Source organism: Mus musculus, chromosome 8, assembly GCF_000001635.26.
Source record: "Mus musculus strain C57BL/6J chromosome 8, GRCm38.p6 C57BL/6J".
In the NCBI taxonomy this organism is placed as follows: domain Eukaryota; kingdom Metazoa; phylum Chordata; class Mammalia; order Rodentia; family Muridae; genus Mus; species Mus musculus.
Window position 1 is genome coordinate 64,080,126 of NC_000074.6, and position 13,662 is coordinate 64,093,787.

At 34.5% G+C, this 13,662-nt stretch overlaps 1 protein-coding gene across 4 annotated transcripts in view; it reads right to left on the reverse strand.

The window, feature by feature from the left end:
- Tll1 (tolloid-like) overlaps positions 1-13,662 on the reverse strand; it is a 192,911-nt gene that overhangs the window by 67,028 nt on the left and 112,221 nt on the right. For 3 of the 4 annotated variants that reach the window (XM_006509314.4, XM_011242185.3, NM_009390.3), the window contains one exon: positions 5,326-5,441. In XM_006509314.4, the coding sequence (XP_006509377.1) occupies positions 5,326-5,441 (116 nt within the window). Of the gene's footprint in view, positions 1-5,325; positions 5,442-9,220; positions 9,292-13,662 lie in introns of those variants that run through there. The other variant, XM_006509315.3, reaches the window with a different exon arrangement.

Genomic DNA, 13,662 nt, shown 5'->3' on the forward strand with positions numbered 1-13,662 from the left:
GGGCATTAGATTGTCAAAGGAATTCTTCTACTTAAAATTGTGTATTCGGGTTGAATTTTAGATCAGACATTGCCTGGTATTAATTAAAGTTTTTTGTCTTCTTTGCCAGCATTCTGTTTCTTTCTCTAGCTAATTGACAACTTCCTTCTCTCATGGAAGCTCTAAACAAAGCCTCACCTTTGATCTTTAACATGGAAAGGAGTTACCTTCTCATTTCCTAGGTGACACAGTAACTTCCAAACTTATTGCCCTTTGGTTTTTACTTTCATACATCTAGAGCATTTCCTGTGCTCTGTGACCATGTAGATTTTAGGAAAGTCTGGCTACCATCAGTTCATGAGTGTCAAAGGTTCAAAATCTCTGATGCTTTTAGCTGATTCATATTTATGATCTGAAGTATGTGTATTCCTAACTAAAGACCTGCTGGGTATTCCTAGCTTTTGTGCCCTGACAAACCCAGTGTTAGCATCAATTCCTAAAAGTGTCCACAGGTGTGCCTAGATTTCTCTTGTCCCTTTCCTATTCCTTGTCACTCTTCAGTCTCAACAAAAAGCTACTATAGGTCAGTCATCTTCAGACCTCCAATGAGATCTGAGTGCTACTATAAACCCATAATAAGTTGTATTTTGATTCCCTCTGATATTTTCCAAAATTTAGCAATGATATTATTACGTTATGAGGTATCATAATTATAGACATAATATATTTATTTTACATATCAGAATATACATCTATTTGAAGAGGATCAGAACTGTGTGTGTGTGTGTGTGTATATATATATATATGTATATATATATATATATATGTATATGTATATATATATATATATGTATATATATATATATATGTATATATATATATATAGAGAGAGAGAAATGTATATGTATAGAAATGTGTATATATATATATAGAGAGAAATGTATATGTATAGAAATGTATATATATATATATATATATATATATATATGCATGTGCATACGTACACACACACACAAATTGCTCACTTACATATCTTTGGCTATATAAATGCTAGATTGTGAATCACAGTTATGTACAGAACATAGACAGATGATTAAATATTTTCAAAAGGAGGACACTTGAATGACAGATTTTAAATGGGTTATACAGGAAAAAAATGGGAGACTATTCTAACTCTATTTGAGACATAAACAATCTGCCCTTGCTCAAAGGTCAATCAATTGTAAGTGACAGATAGATCAATACTATATGCTTCTGCCTGGTCACCACAGCTGAATTCTGAGCCGTGCATGCTTAACTGTTAAAGCACCAAGAATAGTCTTAGACCAAATTGGAATCTCCTTACCCTGAGAGATTGGAGCCTTCGAACACATAGTACGGAACTGATGGGCTTTGGTTTTGATTATGAGAAATGGTCATGAATTCCAACTTGCCATCTTACCTGCTTTAAGCCTTGTATTATTAAGTTATCTTCACATTCGTTTATAGCTATGACCTTATTTTAAAAACAAGGATTTTCTCATGTAAAAATAAAGTATGTGTATTAGAGAAAATAAAAAGGGACAAAATAGAATCTATTTGTGAGGTTCTCATAGTGAGCAACCCATCCACCTATGATTTTGTCTTTGGTACCTGCAGTTTAAAAGTTGACACATTTAGGTATATGATGCTTAACTTGTGATTTCACTTTCACATTATACTGTAAGTGCTTTTCCAAATTCCTGTTTTCTTGTTCAGTTTCATTCCCAAGTTTTCATTTTCAGAATGCACACAGATCAAAGCTCCAAAAAGGGTCATTGATGAGACTGTCAGTATATAATGTAATATAATATAATATATACTGACAGTATATAATACAGATGTAGTACAAGTTCCCCAATATCCCTAGAGATAACCACAATTTCTGCTTCCTAGAATTCGAATCACATCACTTGACAATATAGTCCTACTCTATCAGTGAAGGTTTATGACTGAAATGTGAGACATCACCATTGTGTGAGGAGCATTGCTCTCACAGAGTGGGGGCCAGTGACTTCACGGCAAATACATAGGGAGCCGCACTCATAACCCAGAAGGGTTTTTGCGGCTTCAGGCCTCTCCTTCCGTGGCGCTCACCCTTACTGTGGGTCATTTTTCAAAAACAAATTTGTTGTGTGAATAATACCAACATTCTTTGGAGCTTCTGTGCTATCCATGGATAATTTAATTTGTATTTTTATTTTAAGAGATATGCAAAAAAGTATTTTCTTTAGCTTCTAATTCAAGTGCTAGATACTTTTCTTCGAAGTAAAAAATTATATTTCTTCAGGAGAATGATATGATATAAAATTCTAATTTTTCACACATCATTATAAATTATATATTCAGAATTATCTATTGAAAAAAGCTGTTTTCAAATTTACTTAAACATGTTCTTTGTAATATGGATGTATCAGATGTGGCCAATGGCCTCAGGTCATGTTAGTTCATTGATACAAGAGGCTCTTTGGACAAAGCCATAGACTCCAGGGTCCGGAAGAGTCTCATGTTATGAAGTAGATTCAGATGTAATTTATCCAGCAACATTGACACTTCAGACAGTGTTACTCTCCTTTGACCAACACTGCACATCTTAAATAAACTTGGGAAAGAAACTTGATCTGGTTAGCAAACAAGAAATATATTGGAAACAGGTTTAGAATTACATTTTTTCATGAATTCGGTGAAAACTATACATTTATGAACCTACAGTGCTTCATCCTGGAAAATATTGTATCATTCTCCTAATTTTAGTTGCATAGTAAGGTTTTCTGTTTCTAAATTTAGTTACATATTAGTAACATTTTTGTTTGAAGGCCTCTAGAGTTCTGTTTTAATTTTTGTATTCTCCTTTTGAAGTTTTCTTTAACACGTGGAAAAAACATACATGAGAAGAGGAAAAAATAGAATATACACAATGGGAATATATGAGTTAAGTGTTCAGGGAGAGTCATGGCAGAGAAGAGAGTCCCTATCTTTAAATCTAATCTTAAAGAAAAGTTGGTAGAATGATAAGAACAGATTATAGATTTATAACTCTCAATCCTGTGAGGGAAAACTCATGATCCATATATAGAAAAAACAAACAATAAGCTGTAATATCAAAAATAACAGTATGTATCACTGTAATAAGAATTATATGTAAGCAATAAAGCCATCACTCTAGGTTTAAAAGACCATTGAATGCACAAAGCAGGACATGTGCATACCCACACTTACTCAAAAGAAAGTGTGAGTACATCAGTATCAAAAAAGAGGGTTCAATTTTGTTTGTTTGTTTGGATTTTTATAAAGAGTTATATGGCCATGGCTGTCCTGGAATCCACTATGTAGACCAAGTTAACTTTGAATTCTACCTGGGATTAAAGGCATGCACTCTCATCCTTGATTTCAAAAGGAGTTTTAAAGTGAACCCTGACTAGAGATATAAAATCCCTATATAGTAAAACCAGATAAATATATCACAAAGATGTAACATTCTAAGCATTTAATAATCTATTATATGTACAACAATATGGCCTAAAAATGAGATTACTTCATTTTAAAAATAATGTAAAGTTTAAAGTGCAATTAAGACAACTACAGAACAATGACAAACAGTGGAACAAGTCTGTATTACTAAGCAGGCTAAAAACATCAGCAGAGAAGATTAGCTATATAATCTAAAAGGCTGATGAACAAAACATTGCATGGATTATTGAGCAGAATATACTGTTAAAGCAGAGATTTTTCTTTGTAAATATTGCTCTCTCCCAAGGTGACAAATATCAGAAACTATTTTGCCAAGTGAAGAATGACAGAGAAGGTAATAAGAATGCTAAAAGCATATTTTATAATTAGAAGGTAAATGCTGCTAAAAGTAATTTTTGGTTGAGAAAAATAATGAGACAAAATAATTAAAATGTAATAATAACCAAGATAAGAAATGACTGGTTGATTAGAATAAGGTGAGTAGACTTGAGAGACATTACAGTCTCCATTGTTTGTACTGAAAAAATACAACTTAAATATGACTGCTATAAACTTAGCAGTCTAAAAGGCATAGAATCACATATTATAAGAAAACAAAATACACATGGTCTAAAATGAATTAATTCTTATAATTTATAACTTATAACAATTTAATACATCCTCCAGTTATCATAAAGAACATAAAGAACAATAAAAGAAAAGATGATACATTTGTTGATTTCTTCTAGAAATACTTTTGAAATTACTTTTATTAGTAATCATACAAGAACAGTGAATTAGTTTTAAATACTAATGATGTAGAGCATTTTAACAGGATTAGAGGGGGAAATATCAGTTATTCATTGCTGTAATTTGAAGTAACTTTATTATTCGTGCATCAAATGTTTTCAAATTCTACAAAATCTTGTTTTTAAAACTATAGTGAGCTTGATGATTCACACAAATAAATGTAGCATTTGGAAAGCAGAGGCAAGAGGGTTATCATGACATTAAGGCTAACCTGTGCTAAACAGTGAATGCCAGGCCCACCATAGCTACTTAGCAAAACAATCCCAAAAAGCCACAAAGAAAATAATTAGAAACATGTTTTTCATAACACAGAAGGGACTTATTAAAGTAACCTATACAGAATTTTACCAAAACATATAACAGTATTTCAATACGCATGTAATTCTTAAATTATAAGTAGCTATATGAACTATAAGGTTATTCATGCAACCAATCAGTAATTTCTGTGAGTAAAAATTTTTTATATTTCTTTTTCAAAGACTTTTTCTGTGAATATCGCAAGACCCTGGACAACTCTGTATCCATGCTGTTACTTAAAATCACCAACCATCTCTAAGAAGACCTGGTAAGCAACCTCAGTAACTCAGTGTTACCCTGAGGCTGATGGGTGTGTTTACAGTCAGTCCATGTGACTTCAAGAGTCAAATTCAAACAATAACTTGACTGGCAGAGGGACGATGAATTAAAGTCCAGTCAGGACTACAGATTTGATTAAAGACGGGTTGGGAAACTTACAAAGACCCCACCTCAACATAGAAAGCAAAGAGATGCTGTAGCTGTAGCTGTAGCTGTAGCTGTAGCTGTAGCTGTAGCTGTAGCTGTAGCTGTAGCTGTAGCTGTAGCTGTAGCTGTAGCTGTAGCTGTAGCTGTAGCTGTAGCTGTAGCTGTAGCTGTAGCTCACTAGGAAAGTATTTGCCTAGCATATTTGAGGCCCAGGGTTCAATCTCCAGCTTAGCAAAATAATAATAAGGAACAATAATGGTAAATAAACAATAAGAAAAGTGTAGCTTAAAACTAGTGAAATGCTTTACATATAGGAGACTGAAGAACTCCTCAGGTATCAACTACCTTTTCTCCCGGGGTCACAGACACTCTCCAGATGCAGTGTGTGTAGGAAGGGTAGCCATTTGGGAATCCTGGGGAAGAAAGGTTGCCACTGGATTCTTGCAGGGTTTCTCCACATGCTGGAGGGGGAAAGGCATGAAATTACTTACTAATCATTACGAAAGGCCTGAACATAATAAATAGAGTGTTGGATAGTAATATGTATTTTTATTTCTTTTCTTTTCTTATGTTCTTTTTGTAACTAGTGCTGGCTCTATATCCCCAAACTGAAGCCCCCTGAGTCCTGGGACTTCAGATTTGTACCACCATGCCCCACTCTAGACACTTAATACCCTTCAAATGAATTTCTTTTTATGTCTCTCTTAGATAACTTCAGTATGCTTTCTGGTGTCACTAAAGATAACCATAAAACAAGACAAGAGGTGATAAATAATTTAGCATATATAAAGTTCCCTTCATGGAAACTTTTCTCATTCATTATCATAGCAGGTAATTTCAAGGACAACCGTTCTCATTCAGACTAGGGAAGAATTTCTGTGCTCCTGGAATCATGAGAAACCTTCTTTTCTATTAAAATCATTAATGTGAATGACAGCTATATATTTACAGTGGTGTATAGCAAATTTAAATAGTAATTCTAAGTAAAGTTATGTACTACTTTAACATTTAAAAAAGTCATAAATGGTGACTAATACAAACCCAATTAAGGTAATATCAAAATGTAATATACAACAATTCAGAATAAGAAAGGCAAAGAAATGAAAGAGGGAAACATTATTAAGAGGCAGGAGTGGTGAGCTCAAAGCTTAAGAATACTTGCTACTCTTGCAGAGGACATAGGTTTAGTCGTAGGAACCCACACTGTGGCTCTCAAACCCTCTGAACTCCAGCTTAGGAGTGTGATACCACCTCCAGCCTTTGTGAGTACTGGGGAATCACACGTACAGACATCCATATAGACAAACACTCATACACATAATGTAAACATAAATAAATCTTTTTAAAAATACACTCATTTTCCAGAATGTTCTATACAAGGTGTTTCTCTGTTTTCTTCACTCCTATGAAAAGATTTCTAAAAGGGTGATTGTACAGTTTTCACTTTCTAAGCCCTTCTTAGTCTTTGGAAATAGGTGCCAGTGACCTGAACTTACAAACTGTAATCTACACACTTTCTATGCTTCAGGTCAATGGACATAATTCCATTAGTTTTCCTGGAACTTTGGCAAGGGACATACTATGCACCCTATGAACCTAGCTGGATTCCAGTCTCTGAGAATTGCTTCCCCCCACCCCGGTTTTTGCAATGTTCATTCAATTGTCTAAAAGACCCTCTCTTCCCCGGGAAGGGTATAGCACTCAAAACAGACATTCCCTGCATCTGAGGAGGAGTAACACACAGCATGAGAACCCTCATCTCTTCAAATACTCAATAAATTATAAATGACTCTGCACATCTTGTGTTAAAGAAAGAAAGATAATGACTCTGGAAACGTAAAACAGAGCTATAAAAACAGTCTGGGATGATATAAATATTTATATCATCAGCAAAACAGACACTATGTTTGCACAACAAAGTAAATCTAAAGTAGGAATGAGTGATGCTTATTCTGATGAGCCAGGCAGAGAAAGGAATCATTGAAGAGAATGAAAATGCCCGAGGTCAGAAGCACATAACTTAGCACAGTTACCGAACGACCCAGGGTCCTTGATACATGGCTGTTGCAAGGAGACTTAGAAGAATCTGCTAACATTATACCATGTGCTTCTAAGAAAGATATGTTTAGATGTTAAATAACAACTGGGGACCGGAAAGTGTTTTATGAAAAAAATATATTTTTCCACTATTTTCAGCAAATTCTGTGAGAATCAAAGCCTCTATTAAGCAAAATGAAGTTATACTGAATTCTCTATAATAGAATTAAAGCAATAAAATGATTGATTCACAAATACATAAAAACTATACTGTTCCAATGAAAAGTAGATTCTCAAAATTGTAAACCAAAACATAACATAATTTAAAGAGCATTTCTCCATAAATTATAGCCAGATTACAGTGTAAAAATGAAAAAGCATTTCAAATGAAGCTTTAGTGAGCATTTGATTTTGTTTTGTTCAATAAGCTATGTTGTCTCCCTTTCAAAGTCTCAACCTACCACACACTGACTGACTTATGCTCAAATATAAAAATCAAATTTTGGCTGGGTATGGTGCAATCTCATGCCTGTAGAGCCTGAGGCAGGAAAAGTATCTAGAGTTAAAGACCAGCCTGAGCTACAGAGTGATCTCCTGTCTCAAAACATCATCAGTGAACTGGGGGAGGGGAACTAACAAGGACAGATGGCATGATTAATTCAAATGTTTGTCCATTAATAGCAAGCATAGGAATGAGAGGGAAACCTTAATTCCAATGCTGTTAGTAATCCCAAAATAACAGCAAGTTTAAAATGCTTTCAATCAATTTTCTTTTCTGAAAAAAAAAACAAAAACAAAACAAAACAAAAACAAACAAACAAACAAAAAACACCTACTTTGATTCTCAGATTCCATGAGGTAGGTTGTTAGAGTGAATGACATGACATGTTTGAATCCTTAATCACTCCCACCTACAATTAGAGAAACTGAGGGGTGAGAGTATGGCTGTTTATGTGTGGATTACAACTACTGCTCCAGTAGTGACTGGGAAAATGAAAACAATAAACTATACTGTGTTCTTATAAATTGTTGTTGTTGTTGTTGTTGATGTTGTTTGTAGACCATGAGTGTGAACCTGGGCCCTGTGTATACAAAGCAAATACTCTTATTACTGAGCTTAATACCAGCCTTTCCTTCTTAAATTGTGGTCAGTATGGCCTTGAACTCATTCTCAGTCCAGGAAAGATTTGAACTTGCAAACCTCCTGCCTCAGCATCTAAAGTAGCAAGGATTGAAAACCTGTGCAAATTTACTAAGAGACAGTTTATCACAATCATCATGCTAGTCAAATCAAAAATTAAAAATAGAAATCATTACCACATGTTCCCATTCATGTATGAAATATATATGTGTGTATATATATGTGTGCGTGTGTATATATATAAATATATATATACATATATATATCCTCTTTCTTCATCATAAAAATTATAATTTGATACATAATAGTGTATTGTGATCAATTATAATCTCATTTTTTCAATAATGAGCCTAAATATACTGTAGACTAAACATTTTTAGCAAATTTTTTTTCTGTCAACATCTAAAGTCTCCAACAAATATTTAAAACCTCTCCTCTAAATTTTCTAGGAATAAATTTATAACTTTGCTCTTGCCTTAAGTATCTATACAATAAAATATGTTTAATACCTATACATCTAAATTACCCATTTTCCTTTAAAATTTTATATTTGTTTGGATTTGAAATGATTCTCAAAAAAGATAATAGTGACAGTACACAGAGCTCAGTAGTGAAGAGCTTGCCAGGAATTCATGAAGCCCTGCCCACATACACCAATTATGGCACTCCATGTGTGTGGCCCGTGATCATGGGTGATGGAGGCAGGAAGATCAAAGCTTGGCTAAGAAGTAAGTTTGAGGTTGTCTACAAAAGACCATGTTTGTAGTTGTTCTCTCATAAGATTCCCCTCCCATGCAGTGTTAGTCATATATAAACTCATATTTCCTTCCTTGTCTGTGTAATATCTAGTACAGTGTCTTTCACATACTGAAGCCAGTTCATTCATTCATATAAACTGAGCAGCTAATTTACAACACATTCTAATGTGCATGGGATCCTATGGGAGCTATTGATCTAGTGCAAGAAATATCAGGTAACAACACAATGATGGGTGTAAGATACAAGGGCAATGATTACAGAGTTTTTGCAAATGTGGGGAAATGGAAACCAGGAAGCTTTTACCTAGGAGGACTTAAAGAGCTGGCAATTTTCAATGTTCCCAATGAAGGAAGAGGCCAAAGCAAGTGACATCATAGTTCTAAGGGAAGAAGAAAATAAGAGTGAGAAGGCAAGGCTTGAACAGTAACCTCTTTGAGAAGCTGAGAAGAGAAGGGGCCATGTTTGAAAAAAGATAGCTTGAAAGGGAAATGAACCTTTGCCTTAAAGATGTGAGAAGAAAGATTTGCATTTTGAATGTCACTTGGACAGCAGTGTGGCTTGAGAACAGAAGATGTGAAAGTAAAGGGAAGAGGACAAGTTAAGACCTGCTATTACTGATGCAATAAGAGTTTAGTACCCAGATGTGAATGCACAGCTGCAGACTAAGAAAGCAGGAATCCAAGAACTAAATGACTGCATAGAAATAGACAGGCAGAAGGAGTGAGAATCTCTCTAGCATTCTGCTTGGGGTGATTGGATGGGATATGCTACTGACCAGTGAATGTGGAAAGGTGTGCTGGATAGACGAATAAGTGCACCCACAAAAACGTAGGAGATAAAATGAATGAACAATGTTCCTAAGTGTTGTCGATGTATTTTAGCTGTGTGTGTGTGTGTGTGTGTGTGTGTGTGTGTGTGTGTGTGTGTGTGTGTGTTTGCAATTACAAAAGAGTATTCTCCCTGAATCTTGGAAAAGTATTAATACAAAAATGTATGCAATGGAAAATGGAAAATTATAAAAATACAAAAAATTATGTAATGGTAAAGGAAGCTTTCGTTAATTTTAAAGAATAAAAACAAATATTAAAACATTCAAAATGTTTTAGTAATCAAATCCCAGATATATTGGGATGGTCTTCTATCACTACCACCTCCACATAAATTCAGATCTATATACATATACATTATACCTGTGTGCTATTTACATATAAAACTAGAAATGCTTATAAATTTGTTAATATATATTAGCTACATACCTGTATTAGTGTGTACACATATGCATAGGCCTTCTCACATGATAAAAGAGATTCAAATATTCAAAACCTACTTTAGATATCTACTTTATATTTTTCTTAACTTTGCTATATTCCTTGGTGCTTTGGCTCAGAGTACAGTAGTTTTTCAAAAGTCCATATGGTAAGGGTTTTTATCCCAGAGTACTCCTAATAGAACATAATCAGACTCTGAAGAGTTCAGGCCTCATAGAAGATTTTTCAAAGCAGAGAAAGGAAGAATGGGATCCCAGTCCCCTGCTATGGGCAGAAGGTCTGCTCTCTCACACACTTGCCATGATGAGCTGACCTACCACTGGTTCAAAAACAGTGGGTCCAATTAACCATCGGCTGGAACTTCAATATTGCAAGGTAACTTTTTAAAAATCTTCATTATATGATTATATTGTTATAGTAACAGAGAGTTGAATACTTTGCAGACTTAATTAAGAAAGATTTACTGAGAAAATATCAATGTTGCTAGTTGGGGTAAATGCCATGTGCTTACAAGCAATATGTTTACAAGATGACAAAAATAAATGAAGACAAAATACATACAAAATGCAGTGCCTATAATAGAAGAGTTCAATTAATCATCTAGGAAGAAAATAAGATAACCCTAAGATTACATAAATGAAAAACAATACATGAAAATGTGAGAATTATAAGGAACAGGGCTCAGAAGAGAAGCAAAAGAAAACAATGCATAATTTATTAAGGTCAGGTATGCTGAAGCCACATGTGTTAAACAGACTTCCTTTATTAACCAACTAATAATACTGGGATAAAGGTAAAATGAAGATGAGGCACAGAGAATTAATTATCTAGCCCTAAGTAGGTAATTTTTTATCCAGACCATATAGAAGATACAAGTACTAATAATAGTAGTAGGATTATAGGGTGTCCTTTAAGAACTCTCAGTGCTTAAATTATTAATAAGCCCATGTGTCTTGGAGTGGCAGAGCCAAGAAATCCCCCAGTTTCTGTGTTGAACATTCCTACCATCTCCTCTCATAGCCTCTCAGGCTCTATTAAATGGCCAAAATAAATGTGTTATAACAGCAGAATCCTTCCGTTGTAAAAAGTCACCTTTATTTTTTCACACAATAACAAAAAGAAGACTTTTCACCGGTCTCTAAAATTAATAACAAAAAAAAAAAATTGAAGTGAAAACAATTCTGAACTCTAAGAAAGTCATGCTTTTACTAGAACCTTAAAAGTCAAATTCTGCTGTTACCTTAAACTTTTCCATGACAAATACAGAATGACTATGCAAGAAGTAATTGAAATCCCACATACTACTGCTTGTGTGCATGCCTGTGTGTGTGCACGTGTGTGAGTGTATGTGTTGTAAATATTATAATGGATTAAAAGGCATGGAATCAATATACATCCTTATGAAACTTGCCAACATTGGAGAAATTAACAATATGTACATTGCATATACTATATTTTAAATAATTCAAACTATATTCTGTATTACTTAGGAGAAAGTAATGGTGTTTATTGTCACCTTACTATGAACTTTTTCCTTTTGGAAAAGGATATAACTACCAAAGAACATAAAAGTCATAGCCTTGTACATCTAACTATCCACTTTACCCAATTTATCCACTTTACTTTAAACTCAACAAAATTGCTCTATAACATGAAAACAGACCTGATAGCTCTTTGGAGGTAAAACTGATAGTGAAAAATACTGACATAAAAATCAGTCAGATATTTTTAATGGTTTATTCACAAACATAATTTTTAAAAAGGTAAGAATAAGGCTCTCAGTAGGATCGTGGAATTTGGAACGTTTTGTTCCTTGTGATTCAAGAGCTGTAAGGAGCCATTCACTTTTCATACAGCCTACAAAATCAACTAAGGAGGATCATGGGGTTTCAGAGACTAAAGCAGCAATTGGAGAGCATGTATGGGTTTGTGCTCTGTATAAAGGCTGTGGTTGCTGGCTTGGGGTTGAGGGGAAGACTCCTGACCTTGGCATTAGGGGTCCCTGACTCTTTTGCCTGCTCTTGGGACCCTCTTTTACCTACTGAGTTTCCTTGCCCAAACTTGATGCGATGGTTTGTGCTTAGTTTTATTGTATCTTGTACTCTTTTAAGGAGGGAGATGGTAGGGAGTGGATCTAAGTGAGAGAACAGATAGGGTGGTTCTGAGAGGAATGGAGGGAGGGGAAATTACAGTCAAGATATATAGTACATGATAAGAATAAATAAAAACTTTAAAAGTAGAAAAGAGAAAACAAAAATTATTATTTTTCATAACATTTTACCTTTCAATGTATTGTATTACCATGCTTTAAACTTCTATTGGGTTTTTCCAAAATATGTCTCAGATCTCAAAAATTAAATATTGATCATTTATTATATAATAATTATGCATAAGAGCAAAAAAAGATCTACAGGTTTTAAGTACAGGTTTAAATTGTAAACTATATAAATCTCTTGAACATTTAATAGGCCTATATTTTAAGAAATGTATTAAAATAAAATTTTAAGAAATATTCTTAAAATATTTTCCTAGAAAATTTGATTTCAACAAATGAAATCTCTTCTCTTAGAAAAATTTTTACCCAGTAGCCCCCAGAGTTCGTGTCTCTAGTTGCATATGTATCAGAAGATGGCCTAGTTGGCCATCAGTGGAAAGAGAGGCCCATTGGTCTTGCAAACTCTATCTGCCTCAGTACAGGGGAATTCCAGGGCCAAGAAGTGGGAGTGGGGGGGAGTGGGGGGAGCGTGTGGGGGACTTTTGGGATAGCATTGGAAATGTAGATGAAATAAATACCTAATTAAAAAAAACAAAAACAACAAAAAAAGAAAAATTTATTTCCTATTGACGATAGTCTTTTAAATACAGATCATTCAAAAATCTGATGCTGGGAACATTGCCTGTTTGATACACCCATATGAGTGTAGGGGTTCTACCCATGTAAATATTAGGAGGCCAGGAGAAAGATACCAGATACCCTCATCTGCCACTTTCCCTCCATCTATGACCTTGAGACAAGGTCTCTCGCTGTAAGAGAAACACCTGACTGGAAGGGCTGGATGTCCAGCAAACATGGATCCTCTGTCTCTTGTCATTCCTCAGTGCTAGGGTTAGAGGCACACAGCTTGCCCAGATAGTCATGTGGGTGCTGGGAATTCAAACCCAGGCCCTCACGCCTGAGCAGCAAGAGCTCTTGCCCACCAAACCCCCTTCGATCCCCAAGAATCTGACTGTGAAGGAAAGACGATTCTTTTTAATATTATCAAGGACACAGCATTTGAGTACAAAATTGCTCGGATATTTAATAATGATCAACAACTCTATTTCCTCCCCTTAATTTAAAAGAAATAAAATGTAGCACATCTTTGAAATATTATTTCTACCCGTTTGTATCAGTTTACAATTATACATATTCTAAAGCCCTCTTTGTCCTTGTTTACAATCACTAAATCTGAAAGATGTATACCATTTGCAAGAATA